The following is a 16,767-nucleotide window of genomic DNA, read 5'->3' on the forward strand; positions in this document are numbered from 1 at the left end:
CATTTCTTGGCCGCCGCCATGGATTTCACATCCTTTTTCACCATGGCCTTTTTGGGGGCCACACCTTTTTTACAGCTTGGCTTTTTTTGATTAGATATCACTTCTTTTTGTATTTGTATACTGCAAAGCCGGCCAATGGATGGCTTTGGGTTTTTTTTAACCGATGTGTTTTTTTTCTTTACCACAGGAAGAAGAAAAGAACTTAAAGAAGATTTTTAATACTTCAATTATTTTTGATTTTATTAGTAATTATACAAATTATATACATATATTTATTACATGCCCATTATTCCCCACAGGATATTATTTTGCAGCTGATCTCTCTACTGGGTGACTTGAAATGTAGCTGAACTATCTATAAGGTGACCTCTTCTAGCTGATCTCTCTACAGGGTGATTTGTTTCTAGATGAACTCCCTACAGGTGATTTGTTTGCAGCTAAACTCTCTACATGGTGGTTTCTTTGTAGCTGAACTCTCTAAAAGGTGACTTCTTCTAGCTGAACTCTCTACAGAGTGATTTGTTTGCAGCTTAACTCTCAGAGTCTACAGGATGGTTTCTTTATAGCTGAACTCTCTACAAGGTGACTTCTTCTAGCTGAACTCTCTACAGGGTGATCTTTTTGTAGCTGAACTCTCTACATGATGGTTTCTTTGTAGCTGAACTCTCTACAAGGTGACCTCTTCTAGCTGATCTCTCTACAGGGTGATTTGTTTCTAGCTGAACTCTCTACAGGTTATTTGTTTGCAGCTAAACTCTCTACATGGTGGTTTCATTGTAGCTGAACTCTCTACACGATGGTTTCTTTGTAGCTGAACTCTCTACAACGTGACTTCTTCTAGCTGATCTCTCTACAGGGTGATTTGTTTCTAGCTGAACTCTCTACAGGTGATTTGTTTGCAGCTAAACTCTCTACATGGCGGTTTCTTTGTAGCTGAACTCTCTACATGATGGTTTCTTTGTAGCTGAACTCTCTACAAGGTAACGTCTTCTAGCTGAACCCTCTATAGGGCAATTTGTTGTAGTTGAATTCTCTACAGGTTGATTTGTTTGAGGCTGAACTCTCTACATGGCAGTTTCTTTGTAATTGAACTCTCTACAAGGTGACTTCTTCTAGCTGACCTTTCTACAGGGTGAATTGTTTGTAGCTGAACTATCTACAAGGTAACTTCTTCTAGCTGATCTCTCTACAGGGTGATTTGTTTGCAGCTGAACTCTTTACATGATGGTTTCTTTGTAACTGAACTCTCTACAAGGTGACTTCTTCTAGCTGAACTCTCTACAGGGTGATTTCTTTGTAGCTGAACTCTCTACAAGGTGACTTCTTCTAGCTGATCCCTCTACAGGGGGATTTGTTTGTAGCTGAACTCTCAACAAGTGATTTATTTGCAGCTGACCTCTTATGTGGTGGTTTCTTTTTAGCTGAACTCACTACAAGATGACCTCTTCTCTCCAGGGTGATGTGTTTCTAGCTGAACTCTCTACTGGTGATTTGTCACACAGCTAGAAACAAATCACCCTGTAGAGAGATCAGCTAGAAGAGGTCACCTTGTAGAGAGTTCAGCTACAAAGAAACCATCATGTAGAGAGTTCAGCTGCAAACAAATCACCCTGTAGAGCGTTCAGCTACAAAAAGATCACCCTGTAGAGAGATCAGCTAGAAGAGGTTACCTTGTAGAGAGTCCAGCTACAAAGAAACCATCATGTAGAGAGTTCAGCTACAAACAAATCACCTTGTAGAGAGTTCAGCTACAAAGAAACCATCATGTAGAGAGTTCAGCTACAAAGAAACCACCATGTAGAGAGATTAGCTGCAAACAAATAACCAGTTCAGCTAGATACAGTCACCCTATAGAGAGATCAGCTAGAGGAAGTAACCTTGTAGAGAGATCAGCTAGAAAAAAGTTGCCTTGTAGAAAGTTCAGTAACAAAGAAACCATCCTGTAGAGAGTTCAGCTACAAACAAATCAACCTGTAGAGTCAATCATAGCATATAGCTATGATTATAGTGTCTACTATTTAGTAATACCAATTACAGTAGCGTGAGTGCTATAAAAAGTTTGTACATGTGGCATCTACCTAAATATGGAAAGTGTTGATATGGGAAATTAATTCCTTGGTATGATTTCAATACATGAATAAGATGATGGCCAGCTTACATTTCATGGGTTTCAGGATTTTTGCTTTTAAAGTTCGCATAAAAAATCACAGTTGCTATAGCTTGCATTCTAAGATTTTCCTTCTCAACTACACAGCTACAAAGGGTCTGCATTTTACTGATTGCATCTGAATCAAGAAGCACAATAGTGGCAATCCCTGTTTGAGGAATAGTCTAGTCTTGCAGTAGGCCGGCTTATTTTGTGAGCCAGGCCCACTTTATTATTAGAATGTGTGATAGGTACTGTTTGCATGGATTTATTACTAAGGTGAGTTGAACTTTGTAGGTATACATGAAGCCATGCTCGATCACTTAGGACTTGTTTGTAAACTGAGAATGATGACCAAGGCAGTAAACACAAGAGGTGATCATCAAAGTGACTGATACTGAGAAATCCAAATATCCTTGTATTGATATCCACTAACATCCACTAGTAGGCTTGAGCTGTATACTGGTTTCATCGGTAAACCGCAGTATTTTACAGACACCGATAAGCCAAGCTGCATAATTTCCTTGTATTGATATTTTGTATTCATGTATTATTTCAAGGTGGTACCTCCCTCATTTTCCACCTATTTGAAGTGGTTCAACGTTGGCTTCAAGCAAGAGGTGATCACCTGCTTTTCAGCAGCTAAAGTATCTGTGAAGTCTACTACTGGTTTAGTGCCACCAAAGTGGATTCTAATACCTTTGTATCCTGCCATCAAAGCTTAAGATGACTAGTCTTGGGATCTTCACCAAGCACTTGACACATAACTTTCAGCAATCGTTGGAGCATTTTGTACCTAGTACCCCATATGGTTACATAATCCTGAGAGAAAGATTTATAATAAAGCTGAAATGTATATTTGTGACTAGCGAGTGGCTTGGTAAGTTTAATTCAACCTGAAGTTAACTTTTTTCCAACTATGAGGAAATGCATTAATGATTTTATGTGAAATGTCAATATCGACTATCATCTTTCATCAAGTTGGTGATGGCCAAGTGCAAATTGTAGCCAAAACATGATAGCCAGCTCGACTCCAGCTTTCTCATAGCAGTAACTATATTTTGAACCATTGTTAGAAGTTGGCACACGCTAGTTGATTCTCAGACAATCTCCATGACTCCAGCACACCTTGCAAAAGCAGTACAAGACAATCAACAATATGGCCTTCAAGAACAAAGGTGCAATTCCCATTCCTTATTAACAAAATGAATGCATGGTAACTGCAAGGTAAGGCTCCATTGTATTAGAAGACCACATGTCTGTAGTGATAGAGAAATACTCAGCATTCTTTATAGACTCTGCTATTCTTCCCCTTGTATCCACATAGAGAGCATCTTTCCTAGATGGAACTTCATACCATTCCTCAAGTATACTCATCAGCTCCTTAAAATTTGGCTGCTCTACAATGTTAAAAGGCATCATCTCCTTCGCAATGAAATGAGACAGGGCATTAGTGATTCTTGAGCCCACCTGGGATAACACTGAATTCACTTTATGGTTGCTGGTAAAGTTAATTCTTGCTTTGTCTCAGATACCTCTTCTTTTTTCTTGCTTCAACAATAGCGGCTTATTCTTTTGAATGGTGATGGTACAAACGACTCGACATATTATTACCTGAAGCATGGAAGCATAGTCTACATATGGTTTTATCCTTATCTTTATCATTGTCCTTATAGGATGTGGTTTCTTTCTTTGTTATGAGGTCACTATCCAAGACTTTCTTTTGTCAAGACAGGTCACTTGTGCAAGGTCTCATTACATTAATGATTGGCACATTTTTGATGGTGATATCATGATATGTGACCGGGCCTGCGAAAACAGGGCATGTGGGCACAAACTACACCCCATCACACTACAAGTGATATTGCAGTACTGGAACAGAATATTTTCATTCTGTAATTTGCATCAAAGCCACTTACTAAGAGCGGAAAAAATTGCATTGCCATAGCATGGTGGCATGAAAAATTATGAGTGATGGAAGTTTGAAAACGTAGGCAAAATTCATGTGCCCACATGCCCTAATTTTTGCATGCCCATGCAGTCACATATTGTATAGTATGCTCAGTATCATACTACCTTTTGAGCCACACCAGGAGAATAATGTTAACAGAAGCATGTCAACAGGATGAGCCTTGCCAACCACCTGTAAACAAAAAAAAAGAAAATTATCTGGCATACTAGGCCGAGGTAAAGCATCTACATCCTCAACTAGATAGAGCTAAGAGTGTTGAACAACATATCCAAGATGAGTAGACTCAGTACTTTATGCTATCTTGACTGGAAATGAAGTCTAACCCTCCTGAGTGGTGGAAAATTCACCAAGCATACTATCAGCACAGGATAAAAAATATTTGAGCAGAAAGGGTATACAGTACTGGTGGTAATCTGGTTACTCCAAGTTGCTCTTGTCTGAAGCCAAAAAAGGTTAATCAACTGGTTTTTGCCCAAAATCTGTAACCCTTAGTCTCTCACTTGTCCATATCAAGACACACGGTAGTGTTGTGCAGCCCAAGAAGTCGGCGCGTAACACCCGTGAGTATATTGACAGGAAGAAAGAAAACACAATTTTCGCACCTCCGTAGCTCTGTGCTTCCTTGATGAAACACGACTATTTTTGCTGTGGACATGCCCTCCAACTGCAGCACTCCACATTCCAAATTTGAGCAAAATCGCTTCACGCGTTCCCGAGATATGCGACTTCAAAAATTGACTCAGTTTCTTCTTATTTTTCTTCCTCTTGTCGCACACTTATAAAAACTGCTATAAAACGCGAACGCCATATCCGCTTGCCTTGAAATTTGGCACACAGAAAGGGGATATAAAGGCGCATCGCAGTACCAACTTTGGCTGGAATACGATAAACAGGCAAAGAGTTATGAGCGATTATTCACGACAAATAACACCAATATGTTGTCACACCTACAGGGTAAACCGTGTATGGGAAGAAGCTGAAAATTGGTGAGTGAATAGGTTAACTATTGAACCTCAAATCTTTTGTGGTTTGAAAGAAGTCGAGCTAAAAAACAGGAAGATACAATGAAAACACCAACAGTGTGTAACAATTATGCAATCGAGATTAGCTAATAAAAAAACGACTGCTTGCCACGCCTACCAGATAAACCGCTTGGGGTAATGCTTTGAAAATCGTTGTACAGATGGAGTAATCATCTTAGGAAGGTTCATCATTGGTGTAGAAGAATCAGACGTAAAGCCACGGAGTTATAACACGAAATCCAACTTAGTGCAGCAAGTGCGAGATCGAGATACTCTAATGGAGCAGTCATCCTAATAGAGCAGTCACCCTGAAGAGAATTCAAGAGATCAGCTAGAAACAAGAAACCTGTATAGAGATCAGCTACACACAAGTCACCCTGTAGAGAGATCAACTAGAAGAAGTTACCTTGTAGGGAGTTCATGCAACTATAGTATGGAAAGGGATACTTCAGCTAGAAGAAATCACCTTGTAGAGTTCAGCTACAAAGTAACCACCATGTAGAGAGTTCAGCTACAAACAAATCGCCGGGAGTTCATGCAACTATAGTATGGAAAGAGATAGTTCAGCTAGAAGAAATCACCTTGTAGAGTTCAGCTACAAAGAAACCACCATGTAGAGAGTTCAGCTACAAACAAATCGCCCTGTGGAGAGATCAATAAAAGAAGTTACCTTGCAGAGAGTTCAGCTACAAAGAAACCATCACGTAGAGAGTTCAGCTACAAACAAATCTCCCTGTAGAGAGATTAGCTAGAAGAAGTTACCTTGTAGAGAGTTCAGCTACAAAGAAACCATCATGTAGAGAGTTCAGCTACAAACAAATCTCCCTATAGAGAGATAAGCTAGAAGAAGTTACCTTGTAGAGAGTTCAGCTTCAAACAAATCACCCTGTATAAAGATCAGCTAGAAGAGGTCACCTTGTTGAGAGTTCAGTTACAAAGAAACCACCATGTAGAGAGCTCAGCTACAAACTAGTGACCTGGTAGAGACATCAGCTAGAAGAAGTTACCTTGTAGAGAGTTCAGCTACAAAGAAACCATTCTTTAAAGAGCTCAGCTGCAAATAAATCACCTGTACAGAATTCAGCTACAAACAAATCACCCTGTAGAGAGATCAGCTAGAAGAAATTACCTTGTAGATAGTTCAGCTACAGACAAATCACCCAGTAGAAAGATCAGTTAGAAGAAGTTACCTTGTAGAGAGTTCAGCTGCAAACCATTCTGTAAAGAGCTCAGCTGCAAATAAATCACCCTGTAGAGAGATCAGCTAGAAGAAGTTACCTTGTAGAGAGTTCAGCTACAAAGAAACCACCATGTAGAGAATTCAGCTGCAAAGAAATCACCGTGTATAAAATTCTGCCACAAACAAATTGCCCTGTAGAAAGATCAGTTAGAATAAGTTACCTTGTAGAGAGTTCATCATCTACAAAGAAACCATTCTGTAAAGAGCTCAGCTGCAAACAAATCACATGTACAGAATTCAGCTACAAACAAATCACCCTGTAGAGAGATCAGCTAGAAGAAGTTACCTTGTAGATCGTTCAGCTACAAACAATTCACCCTGTAGAGAGAGCAATTAGAAGAAGTCACCTTGTAGAGTGTTCAGTTACAAAGAAACCACCATGGAGATTTTCTGTAATCAATATATGTATTATATATATATATATATATATATATCATGTACCACGGTAGTGGTACATAATAGGGATCAGGCAGAAAATTTTCAAAACACTCTAATAGAACGCACGCCAAAAGCAGCCTTCCGGGCTTTAGATTTTATTTCTAAAACATTCTAGACCTTTCTTTTGTGTTTACAACACTAGCCAACAAGTATTAAAAGTAAGGGAAATGGTTTTAGGTGTTTTTTAAAATTTTGAAAATGGTTAGATTCTCCATCTTCTTCTTTCTTTCTTCTTTCTTTCTTTCTTGTTTCGCGCGCCTACAGCTCGTAGGAAGTAGATATCAGCCCTAAAAACGTATGGCGTATTTAAAAAACATTCGTACCCAGGTCTGTGTGGTATTAAAATCTTCCCTCTCTAATGCGATTGCGAGATATAGAGCAAGAATCACTCTTCGAGACGCCATTCGATCGAGAAGCCATACAGATGATAATATAGAATTGTTTAAAATTCCATTGCTTTAGCTCACAGGACTAAAATGCATCAAGTTGTATCACACTAAACATTAAACATAACTATTGTTCACTGAAACTCGGGTTTTAGACTTCCTTCATTATGAGACAGTAAAGGGGGTGTGGCCCGCACCTCGTCACTTAAACTATTACTGTACGCCTTTCGTGTATACTTTCTATTATATTCTTCAGCTGTTTACCAGCTAAGAGTCGACATAACAAGGCTTGTAAGCTATTGGAACACACTGGTAAATTTCGAATTGAAAAGGGGTGTGTCCCTTCCGTACGCGATTGAAAAATAAAAAGCGGGATACTCCGTATACTCAGCACTTTAATTGGAGTCGACCACGTTTTGTCAAGCGTGTGTTTTACTCGTGTTGAGATTTCGCACCGCTTCGTTGCAGTAAACGGTCACACTAGTGGATTTATCTACTCGTCAAAGGAAAGTGGTATTGTTTACTGTATTGTTAACTGTATTGTTAACTAATTGTTTATTAAACTTATTTATGTAATTGTTTATTGCCAGTTGATATTACAATGGGTTTCTTTATTAAACAATCATGTACTTTTGAACGTATATTTAAGAAGTAGACTGATGATGCATAGAATTTTGTGGATTATCATCCCTATTACTTCTTGTTTACGCAGTATTTTTCAAAATCAAATCTTTGATCCCTATTCTACTTGTTGAAAATTAATAATTTTTTTGCCCCACTAGTATAATTTGTACATTTACTGATAAAATATTTAAAGTACATCTACTTCATCTTTTCTTCTTCCTGTAGTAAAGAAAAAAAGATAGGTTAAAAAAGTCCCAAAGCCGGCCATAGGCAGGCTTTGGGGGTATACAAATACAAAAAGAAATGAAATCTAATCCAAAACAGTCAAGCTGTAAAAAATTGTGCGGCCCTCAAAAAGGCTATGGTAAAAAAAGATATGAAATCCAAGGTGGTGGCCAAGAAATGGCTGTGATGGTAGGTTAATGGTAAAAATTTTAATAATGACAATTCAGGTGAATTTTGTGCCAAGACCATGCAAGCGGCACAAAAATTCACCTGAATTGTTGTTATTAAAAGTTTTACCATTAACCTACCATCACAGCCATTTCTTGGCCGCCACCTTGGATTTCACATCTTTTTCACCATAGCCTTTTTGAGGGCCGCACACTTTTTTTACAGCTTGGCTGTTTTAGATTAGATTACATTAGCAATTAAGTGTGATGTATAGTCATTATGCCTCACCTTGGGGATCATCTCCCCCATCTCCATCCATGTATAGTAGTGTCTTCTTGGTACAGTAGTACAATAGATTTCAACTCAAAGAATGATTTAACTTGCCTATTTAGTAACAAACACTTACCCGCGATTACATAACAATCATGCATGCACTGGTCTGGGAAAGATCTGGTTATCCCAGAAATGGGACCCCTGTGGGCATGTCTAGCACATCTCACTGTTGAATCTGCTAAACAGTTTGTAGCAGAGCTAGATTTCATTCTCTGTGTGATTTATAATGCCATGCTGCCATATGGCGGCTACAGCAATTAATGGGTTATCAATTACATATTAAGCAATAATAATAAACTCCCACAATCTAATTTGGCTTCAATTTTAATAAAAGGAAACTGGGGCATTACTCCAACATCAAGGCCATGGTAGATTAAAATGTATTTACCTTAACGGTGTGATGGCCAGCTAGGATTTATAAGAAATGTACTTGGAAATTTTCATTTGAAGTTTAGTGGTTTTATGTTTGTGTTATGATATAAAGTCACAATCAGGTGGTAATGGCTGTAATTGTTGTTGTTATTGCATTTGTTATTAATATATTGCACCATAGAAATTTGAAAATGAGCTAAAAGATGTTAGTATCACACAAGATGCATTGAAAAGTGAGCACGAGGAACTGATGGATGAAGTAGGTGTCTGACATACACATATGTTGTATATAATATAATTCTCTTTAATGGTAATTATTAATTTCTTATGCATAATGGCCATCTACGTATATCATTGTTATTTCAAGGGTCAAAGTTTCCAAGCATTATAGCTGTGTAGCTTACTGCCTTTAATACCATATAGCCATCAATTTTCAACTCAAGTGTCAAACACTTGGTAAAACAATCTTTTTCTACTGTACCCTTAGTCAGCATTGCAAAACATTTTGCTACTGCAGTGGAGCAGTCACACACTTAGTAAGCTAGTCTTAATTTGTAATTTTTCTAGCTATGCCTCATATGGATAGCTATACAACATTGCTTGTAGATCAGTGTTGCCTACAACTGCTGTTATAAAAAATTATCTTGACATGTGGTCAGCTTGCTTTAGCTACTAAGTGTAAAAAAGTTTCTTTTGTGCAAACAAATCACATCAAATATGCTTACAAGCAATGTATCATGAAATTTTTTTTGCATGAAGGCTATTAATAAGTGAAGTTTGATATGATGTGCTAGGCACACATTATACATGCTTACATGCTTTAATGTTGTTGCAGGCTATACGATTGAACAGTGAGGTTGAATTGACAATAACATCTGTTGATAAATCAAAGCCAAAAATTTATGAGGGGTTAGTAATATTATATATCCAGTCAAAATAGTGAAAATACATAGGTTGTAATATAATCTATCCATGTTTACAGTTTCGGTAAGTTTTTGAAGTCTAACCCACGCTCTGAAGAAGGGGAGCTGCTAGATGCAAAGGGAAAACTAATGCTATATCGAATGGACCAAACTGTGGTAAAAGCAAAGGTACATATTTTAGGTAGTGAATTAAGTTTACAAAGAAGATGTAATCTGTGCAGTTGGAGTTGTTTAAAGCAGTTAGCTATGATGCAATATCTACAGTAGAGGTTCGTGTTAACTTACTGTTTAATTAGTGATTACACCACATGTATAGTCGCCTGTGGGAAATGAGTCTTCAAAGAAGAAGATGTTAAGGCAGCGTAGTAATCCACCAGTGCAAACAGGAGAAAGTGCTAGTAAGGAACGGTACATAATTTCAATTGCTCTATAGTAGAGCGGCATAGTACCAGGGATGAGTCTATTTTGCTTTGTTTTCTACCAATTTTACTTTCCAGCAATTCTTTAATTTTTCACCTATTATGCTCCATATTTTGCCCAAAAATATATATTTTGCTAGCATTAATCTTTGTTAATTCATTTCAAAGTGCAAAACTACAATTTCAGTTTAAATTGACTGTTCTATTAGCCTATTTTGATCTGCATTTGCTCTTACTATATATGGCAAGAAGCTTGCTTAACACAGTAATGAAATAAGTGACTGTTCTATTAGGGTATATCGATCGTAACTTGTTCTTCCCATAACAATTGGCTATGTATTGTTGATATTTCATTGCATGTGACTGTTTTATTAATCTTTTGTGCAAATTTTAAGTCTTTCTCACAAAATTTCACTTCAGTTTGCTCATTACTTTTATTTACCCATTATTCCAAAAAAAATTTCCAGCGAAACCAACACATCTCTACTTAGTACGAAAGTTGTCATATTTGTGAAAAAAGCATGAAACTTTCCAAAGCAACTATGACTGGATCTGCAAAACCCAACATGACCATGCATTTTTCAAATTCTTCATTGTTACATGTTTATAATTTAGCTACTTCACCAAGTGTGCTCTGGTGAGAAGTTTCAGCCTCCTATCAAGAACTTCATTACGGCGCTACAAAGTGGCAACAACAGAAAAATCAATTTGTACAGCAAGTATATAGGGAAAATAATTACAGGTGCTTACTAAAACAGTTGTAATTTATGAACAGAATGGTATACAAAGTTGAGTCTTGCAAATCATATTCACCATGAATAGGGAATTACTTTTTTCACCACAGAAAAAGATGAAGTCAGTGAAGAAAGATTGATCATGAACTGTATCTTCAATGTGATGGATAAAAATGCCCATAACTTACATTTCCGTTGATTTACTACAACAAAACAATCTTCTCTTGAATACTATTAGGCAAACAAGATGATATCCACAATATTATTATTAGACCCAAAAACAAAGTGTTTCATTTTTTTTACCCATTATAAAATTAGGCTTGTGTGATTATGTTGGGTTTTCACAATCACAACAGTAATCTTAATGACATTTATGTTTTTGATGTAGTACCATCACATGTTGTGACCTTTGCAGCAATTTTTGTACCAAAAATTCGGCAATAAAATATTTTGTCAGTCTCCCTGAGGGCCTGTAGTGAGGAAGATGGTTGGCCAGATAGTAACGATGACTGATTCTCAGTTATTTGATAGGTTATGCACCAGTCTTCCATCATTATTGCCTTGATTAACACTAATCAAGCCAGCACACTAACATGCACACACCATTTACACTTCATTAATGCATGACCTTAAAATAGTTGCACACACGTGAAAGTTTGATTTATTTTAAGCTGCAGAAAATACCTTCTTTCTGGAATCTTTATATTCACCCATTATTCCAAAATTGATTTCCTAGAGTACTTCCTGGATTAGTAGAAGTCACACATATTTTAATTTAAAGAGCATAATGTACTCAAGCTTATCAGTCTTCTTAAAACCTGTAGAGATTACATTGTCTTTGTAAACTTATTCACTACCTACCTTTGCTTTTACGGTAACACAGATTTATGTTGTTACAACATAGTACCAAATTAAAGACCTTAAATTTAATGTTTATTTGAAGTCAATGACTCATTCTGAACTAAAGTTATCGTCATATTATGAAGCATAAACCTGCCTACACACTTAAGCTGTATGGTTTTACAATTGGCAACATTTACATAATAAGTCAATGCCAGGCAGATACTCCTTGTAAGGTGTTTAATGCTGCTCCTCAAAGAATACTGTGACTGCTCTATTAGAGTATCTTGATCTTGACTGCTCTATTAGAGTATTTCGAATAATGCTATTGAATAATTTTAGGGGGGCTAAGCCCCTCCATAATTTTTTCACAGGGGCTGCAGCCACCCTTGGCCCCCCTGCTTAAAGAGTTATAACATATTAAAACTGCATGATCTTTTATAATTGTGTGCTACTGGTTTATACAAGCACATGGAAAAATTTGGAATTTTCAACTAGAGTAGGGACCATAGCACATCGATAAAAAGTACTGAAACAATTAGGAGTAGTCCATGATATTAAATCACTGTAAAACAATAAGAAATGTTATATCCCTACTGTGCATTTCCGTTATGGTATCTTGAGCACAGTAAGGATATAACACTTCTTACTGTTTTACAGTGATTTAATATCATGGACTACTCCAACTTGTCTCAGTACTTTTTATCGATGTGCTATGGTCCCTACTCTAGTTGAAAATTCCAAATTTTTTTGTGTGTAGGTTTGTTAACTTTTTTGTAAATAATTTTATTATGACTGGTGAACCCACGCATACCGCATCTGAAAAGGCTCCGCGCGCCCCAGCTATATCAATTATCGTCTGAAAAGTGAAGTATCCATTATGCTTGGTTGTCAGTTATGTTCAACCCGTTACACAACATTTCGAATCAAGAACTGTTCGAAAAGCACCTCTACAATCCACGCATACCAAAATAAAGAAATTGTGCCGCGTGCCCCAATCATATTAATTATCATCTGAAAAGTGAAGTATCCATTATGCTTCGCTGTAGGCTATGTTCAACCCATTACACAGCAGTACGAATTTGAAAAGCACCTCTGCAATCAAAATAGCCATGATGAAAAATATGGACGATTTCCGTTTCGAAAGGAAGCCATCACATGCTCGTGCCAAATTGACACCTTTCCCTGTCAGCAAAGATGAATGGGACACAAAGGAGGACACTGGTAAGTCCATGAAAAATGCATTGTACGTACTGTGGCATGCCAAGAGGCACCTGTCGGGCCGAAGCGTCGTCGAACAGTGAAAAAATCAAGCCCGTAGCCTTAGCAGTTATCGAGTTACTCTTGTCTGAAGGCATCAGTCAGTCAGTCAGTCAGTCACTTACTTACTCAGTCAGTCAGTAGAAAATTCTGTTGAATAAAAAAAAAATTAAAATTCTGTAGCAACTTATTGAAAGCGTTTCTGGTTGATCTGAAAGCTTGTTTGGGCTTAGTTTTACCTGACCAATACTGCCTCATCGCCATAAGGGAAAATCGAGGCTGGTTTTTGGGTGATATTATTTCGTGGGCCATGCCTACTCCTTTGTGGTCCCTACTATACAGTTACTATCGTACTGTATGATTACGTCATGGAACTATGGATCTCAATACTTGCACAATCCTGTGATATTGTAATGAATGATGCAGCACCATTACAGCTAAGTTGGCTTGGACAGTCATTTTACAAGTCGTACTGTAGCTGGACTCTCTACAGAGTAACTTGTTTGTAAGTTAACTCTCAACAGAGTGACTTATTTGTATCTGAACTCACTAGGATGAGTTGTTACAATGCTACATGGTGACTTTTTGTAGCTGATCACTCTACAGGGTGACTTGACTGTAGCTAATCCCTCTAAAAGATGACCTGTAACATAGCTGAACTCCCTACAGAATGACTTGAACTCTTTATTGGGTGACTTGTAATGTTACTGAACTCTCCACATAATGGCTTGATTGTCTCTCTTTTTATGTTGCTGAACTCTCTTCAGGGTAACGTGTTAGTTGTTCATTTTATTAACAAAACTCAATCGCACATATCTTGCATATATGGTTGGTTTTTTGTTATAGCTCTATAACATGGTCATTATCCTTTAATGCTGACATTATGATAATTGCTACATTTGCAGACCAGTTTTTTTTCAGTCATTCCTTCAAGTAGTTTACCATATAGGTATGACAAAAAATTACTTTTGTAGTTTTTTGAAACTGTACATGACTCCTTGTTCACTAAAACATGCATGTTCTTAGTAAATCAACTATATCTTGCACAAGTTATAGAAATTTACTGAGTGGTGCCAAAAGAAGAAGACAAAACAAAATAATGAAAGTAAGACAAACTTTGAAGGTGCATATCTCACATGCCTGTACCGGCTATACTTGGTTGCAGACACAGGACTTGATATTATGCTTATATCGTGTGTCTTCACTGTCTATCATACAGTACGATAGTAACTGTATAGTAGGGACCACAAAGGAGTAGGCATGGCCCACACAATATTATCGCCCAAAAACCAGCCTCGATTTTCCCTTTCAATGATGAAGCAGTATTGGTGAGGTAAAACAAGCTTTCAGATCAACCCAAAATGCTTTCAACAAGTTGCTACGGAATTTAAAAAAAATTTTATTCAATGGAATTTTCTACTGACTGACTGAATAAGTAAGTGACTGACTGACTGATGCCTTCAGACAGGCGTAACTCGATAACAGCTAAGGCTACGGGTTTGATTTTTTCACTGTTCGACGACGCGTCAGCCCGACAGGTGCCTTTTGGCATACCGCAGTATGTACAATGCATTCTTCATGGACTTACCAGTGTCCTCCTTTGTTTCCCATTCATCTTTGCTGACAGGGAAAGGTGTCAATTTGGCGCGAGCACATGATAGCTTCCCTTCAAAACGGAAATCGTCTATATTTTTCATCGTGGCTATTTCGATTGCAGAGGTACTTTTCAAACAATTCTTGATTCGTACTGCTGTGTAACGAGTTGAACACAGCCTACAGTGAAGCGTAACAGATACTTCACTTTTCAGACGATAATTAATATGATTAGGGTGCGCGGCAAGATTTCTTTCTTTCGGTATGCGTGGATTGTAGAGGTGCTTTTCAAACAATTCTTGATTTGAAATGCTGTGTAACGGGTTGAACATAGCTGACAACCAAGCGTAATGGATACTTCGTTTTTCAGATGATAATTGATATAGCTGGGGCACGCGGTGCCTTTTCAAATGCGGTATGCATGAGTTCGCCAGTCATAATAAAATTATTTACAAACAAAGTTAACAAGTACACGAAAAAAATTGGAATTTTCAACTAGAGTAGGGACATCAATAAAAAGTACTGAAACAAGTTGGAGTAGTCCATGATATTAAATCACTGTAAAATAATAAGAAGTGTTATATCCCTACTGTGCATTTCCGTTATGGTATCTTGAGCACAGTAGGGATATAGCACTTCTTATTGTTTTACTGTGATTTAATATCAAGGACTACTGCAACTTGTTTCAGTACTTTTTATCGATGTGCTATGGTATCTACTCTAGTTGAAAATTCCAAATTTTTTTGTGTACTTGTTATAACAATTAAGTATAAGAAAAATAGGAATTTTAAGGAGCAATGTAGTACCACGATAAAAAATATTGAAACAAGCTGGATTGTAATGTCTAATCACTGTAAAACAAACATGAAACAAATATCCCTATTGTGCGTTTCACCTCCACAGCACAGTAGGGATATTTGCTTCTTATTGTTTTACAAGAATTGGACAACTTCAATCCAGCTGGTTTCAGTACCTTTTATCGTGGTACTACATTGTCCCTACTCTAGTTTAAAATTCCTAGTTTTTCTTATACATGCTTGTGAACTTTTCCTGCAAGTTCTTGACCACTAAACACACTATAATAATCTAACTGGATTTCTGAAAATAGAACTTTCTGGCTGAAACTGAGAATCACTAAAGTTGGCAAATTGGATATGTGCACGGAAAGACCACTTTTACAAAACCGGTCACGACATTGCACAATTATAGTTATAATGCAAGTAATCAGCAAATCTTTTTGGCGATTAGCTAAAGCTATATAACACACCACAATTATTGTATTCACTTAGAAGTTCATCAAGTTACCTAGCTTAACACAAGGTTCACTCACTAACTTTGTTTACATGGTGTTAGTAGCACTTACATAACTATAGCTATGTGTGGTTTGCTTGACACATCATGTGTAGGCTTGAGCCAATTATGCTTTGAAAATTTCCTATTATGCTATTGAGCAGTGCTCAAAAATCCAGCCTATTATGCTCAAAATTATGCTCTCAAAATCAAGATTATGCTCGAGAGCTGACTGTTTTATTAGAGTATATCTGCATTTACTGGCTGCTGTATTAGAGTAGGTTACTGCTCTATTAGAGTAACTCGATCTTATTTCCATAAAGTGTTAATAAAGTCAAGAAATAGTAAAAATAATAGCACTGCAAAGTTTTTGATATGAAATGCAGTATTAATGTGCGGTGTGTTCATGTTGTGCAGTATGTTTGGTGCGAACATTGTAAGTTTTAATCAAAAGAAAACATTGTCCTATTAATTCCTGATGCTTTTGCTAGCCTGTTATGCTCGAAATTATGCCAGCATAATTGGCGCAAGCCTAATCATGTGAAGAAACACAAAGAAAGTCACGAAGGAAAACATGCTACCAGTCCAGATAATGACGAAGTAAAAAAGAAGCAGCTAGTGCAGGGGCGGATTGGGGATTGGGAGGGCGGTTCAAAGGATTCCATGGAATCTCCTTTGACTGGACTGCTGACAGGTTTTTCTTCAATTCAATAAACTAAAATCAGTTTATTAGTCAAAGAAACACTTATCACTATGACAAAACAGTACTTTTATCTTTGTTT

General features: G+C 37.3%; 1 protein-coding gene across 1 annotated transcript in view; it reads left to right on the forward strand.

The window, feature by feature from the left end:
* The window catches only part of LOC136253306 (uncharacterized), a 54,169-nt gene that overhangs the window by 32,252 nt on the left and 5,150 nt on the right, over positions 1 to 16,767 (forward strand). The window contains exons 10-14 of the mRNA XM_066045948.1: positions 9,108 to 9,185; positions 9,762 to 9,835; positions 9,909 to 10,017; positions 10,071 to 10,118; positions 10,166 to 10,247. Of these exons, the coding sequence (XP_065902020.1) occupies positions 9,108 to 9,185; positions 9,762 to 9,835; positions 9,909 to 10,017; positions 10,071 to 10,118; positions 10,166 to 10,247 (391 nt within the window). The remainder of the gene's footprint in view (positions 1 to 9,107; positions 9,186 to 9,761; positions 9,836 to 9,908; positions 10,018 to 10,070; positions 10,119 to 10,165; positions 10,248 to 16,767) is intronic.

Source organism: Dysidea avara, chromosome 4, assembly GCF_963678975.1.
Source record: "Dysidea avara chromosome 4, odDysAvar1.4, whole genome shotgun sequence".
Classification (NCBI taxonomy): domain Eukaryota; kingdom Metazoa; phylum Porifera; class Demospongiae; order Dictyoceratida; family Dysideidae; genus Dysidea; species Dysidea avara.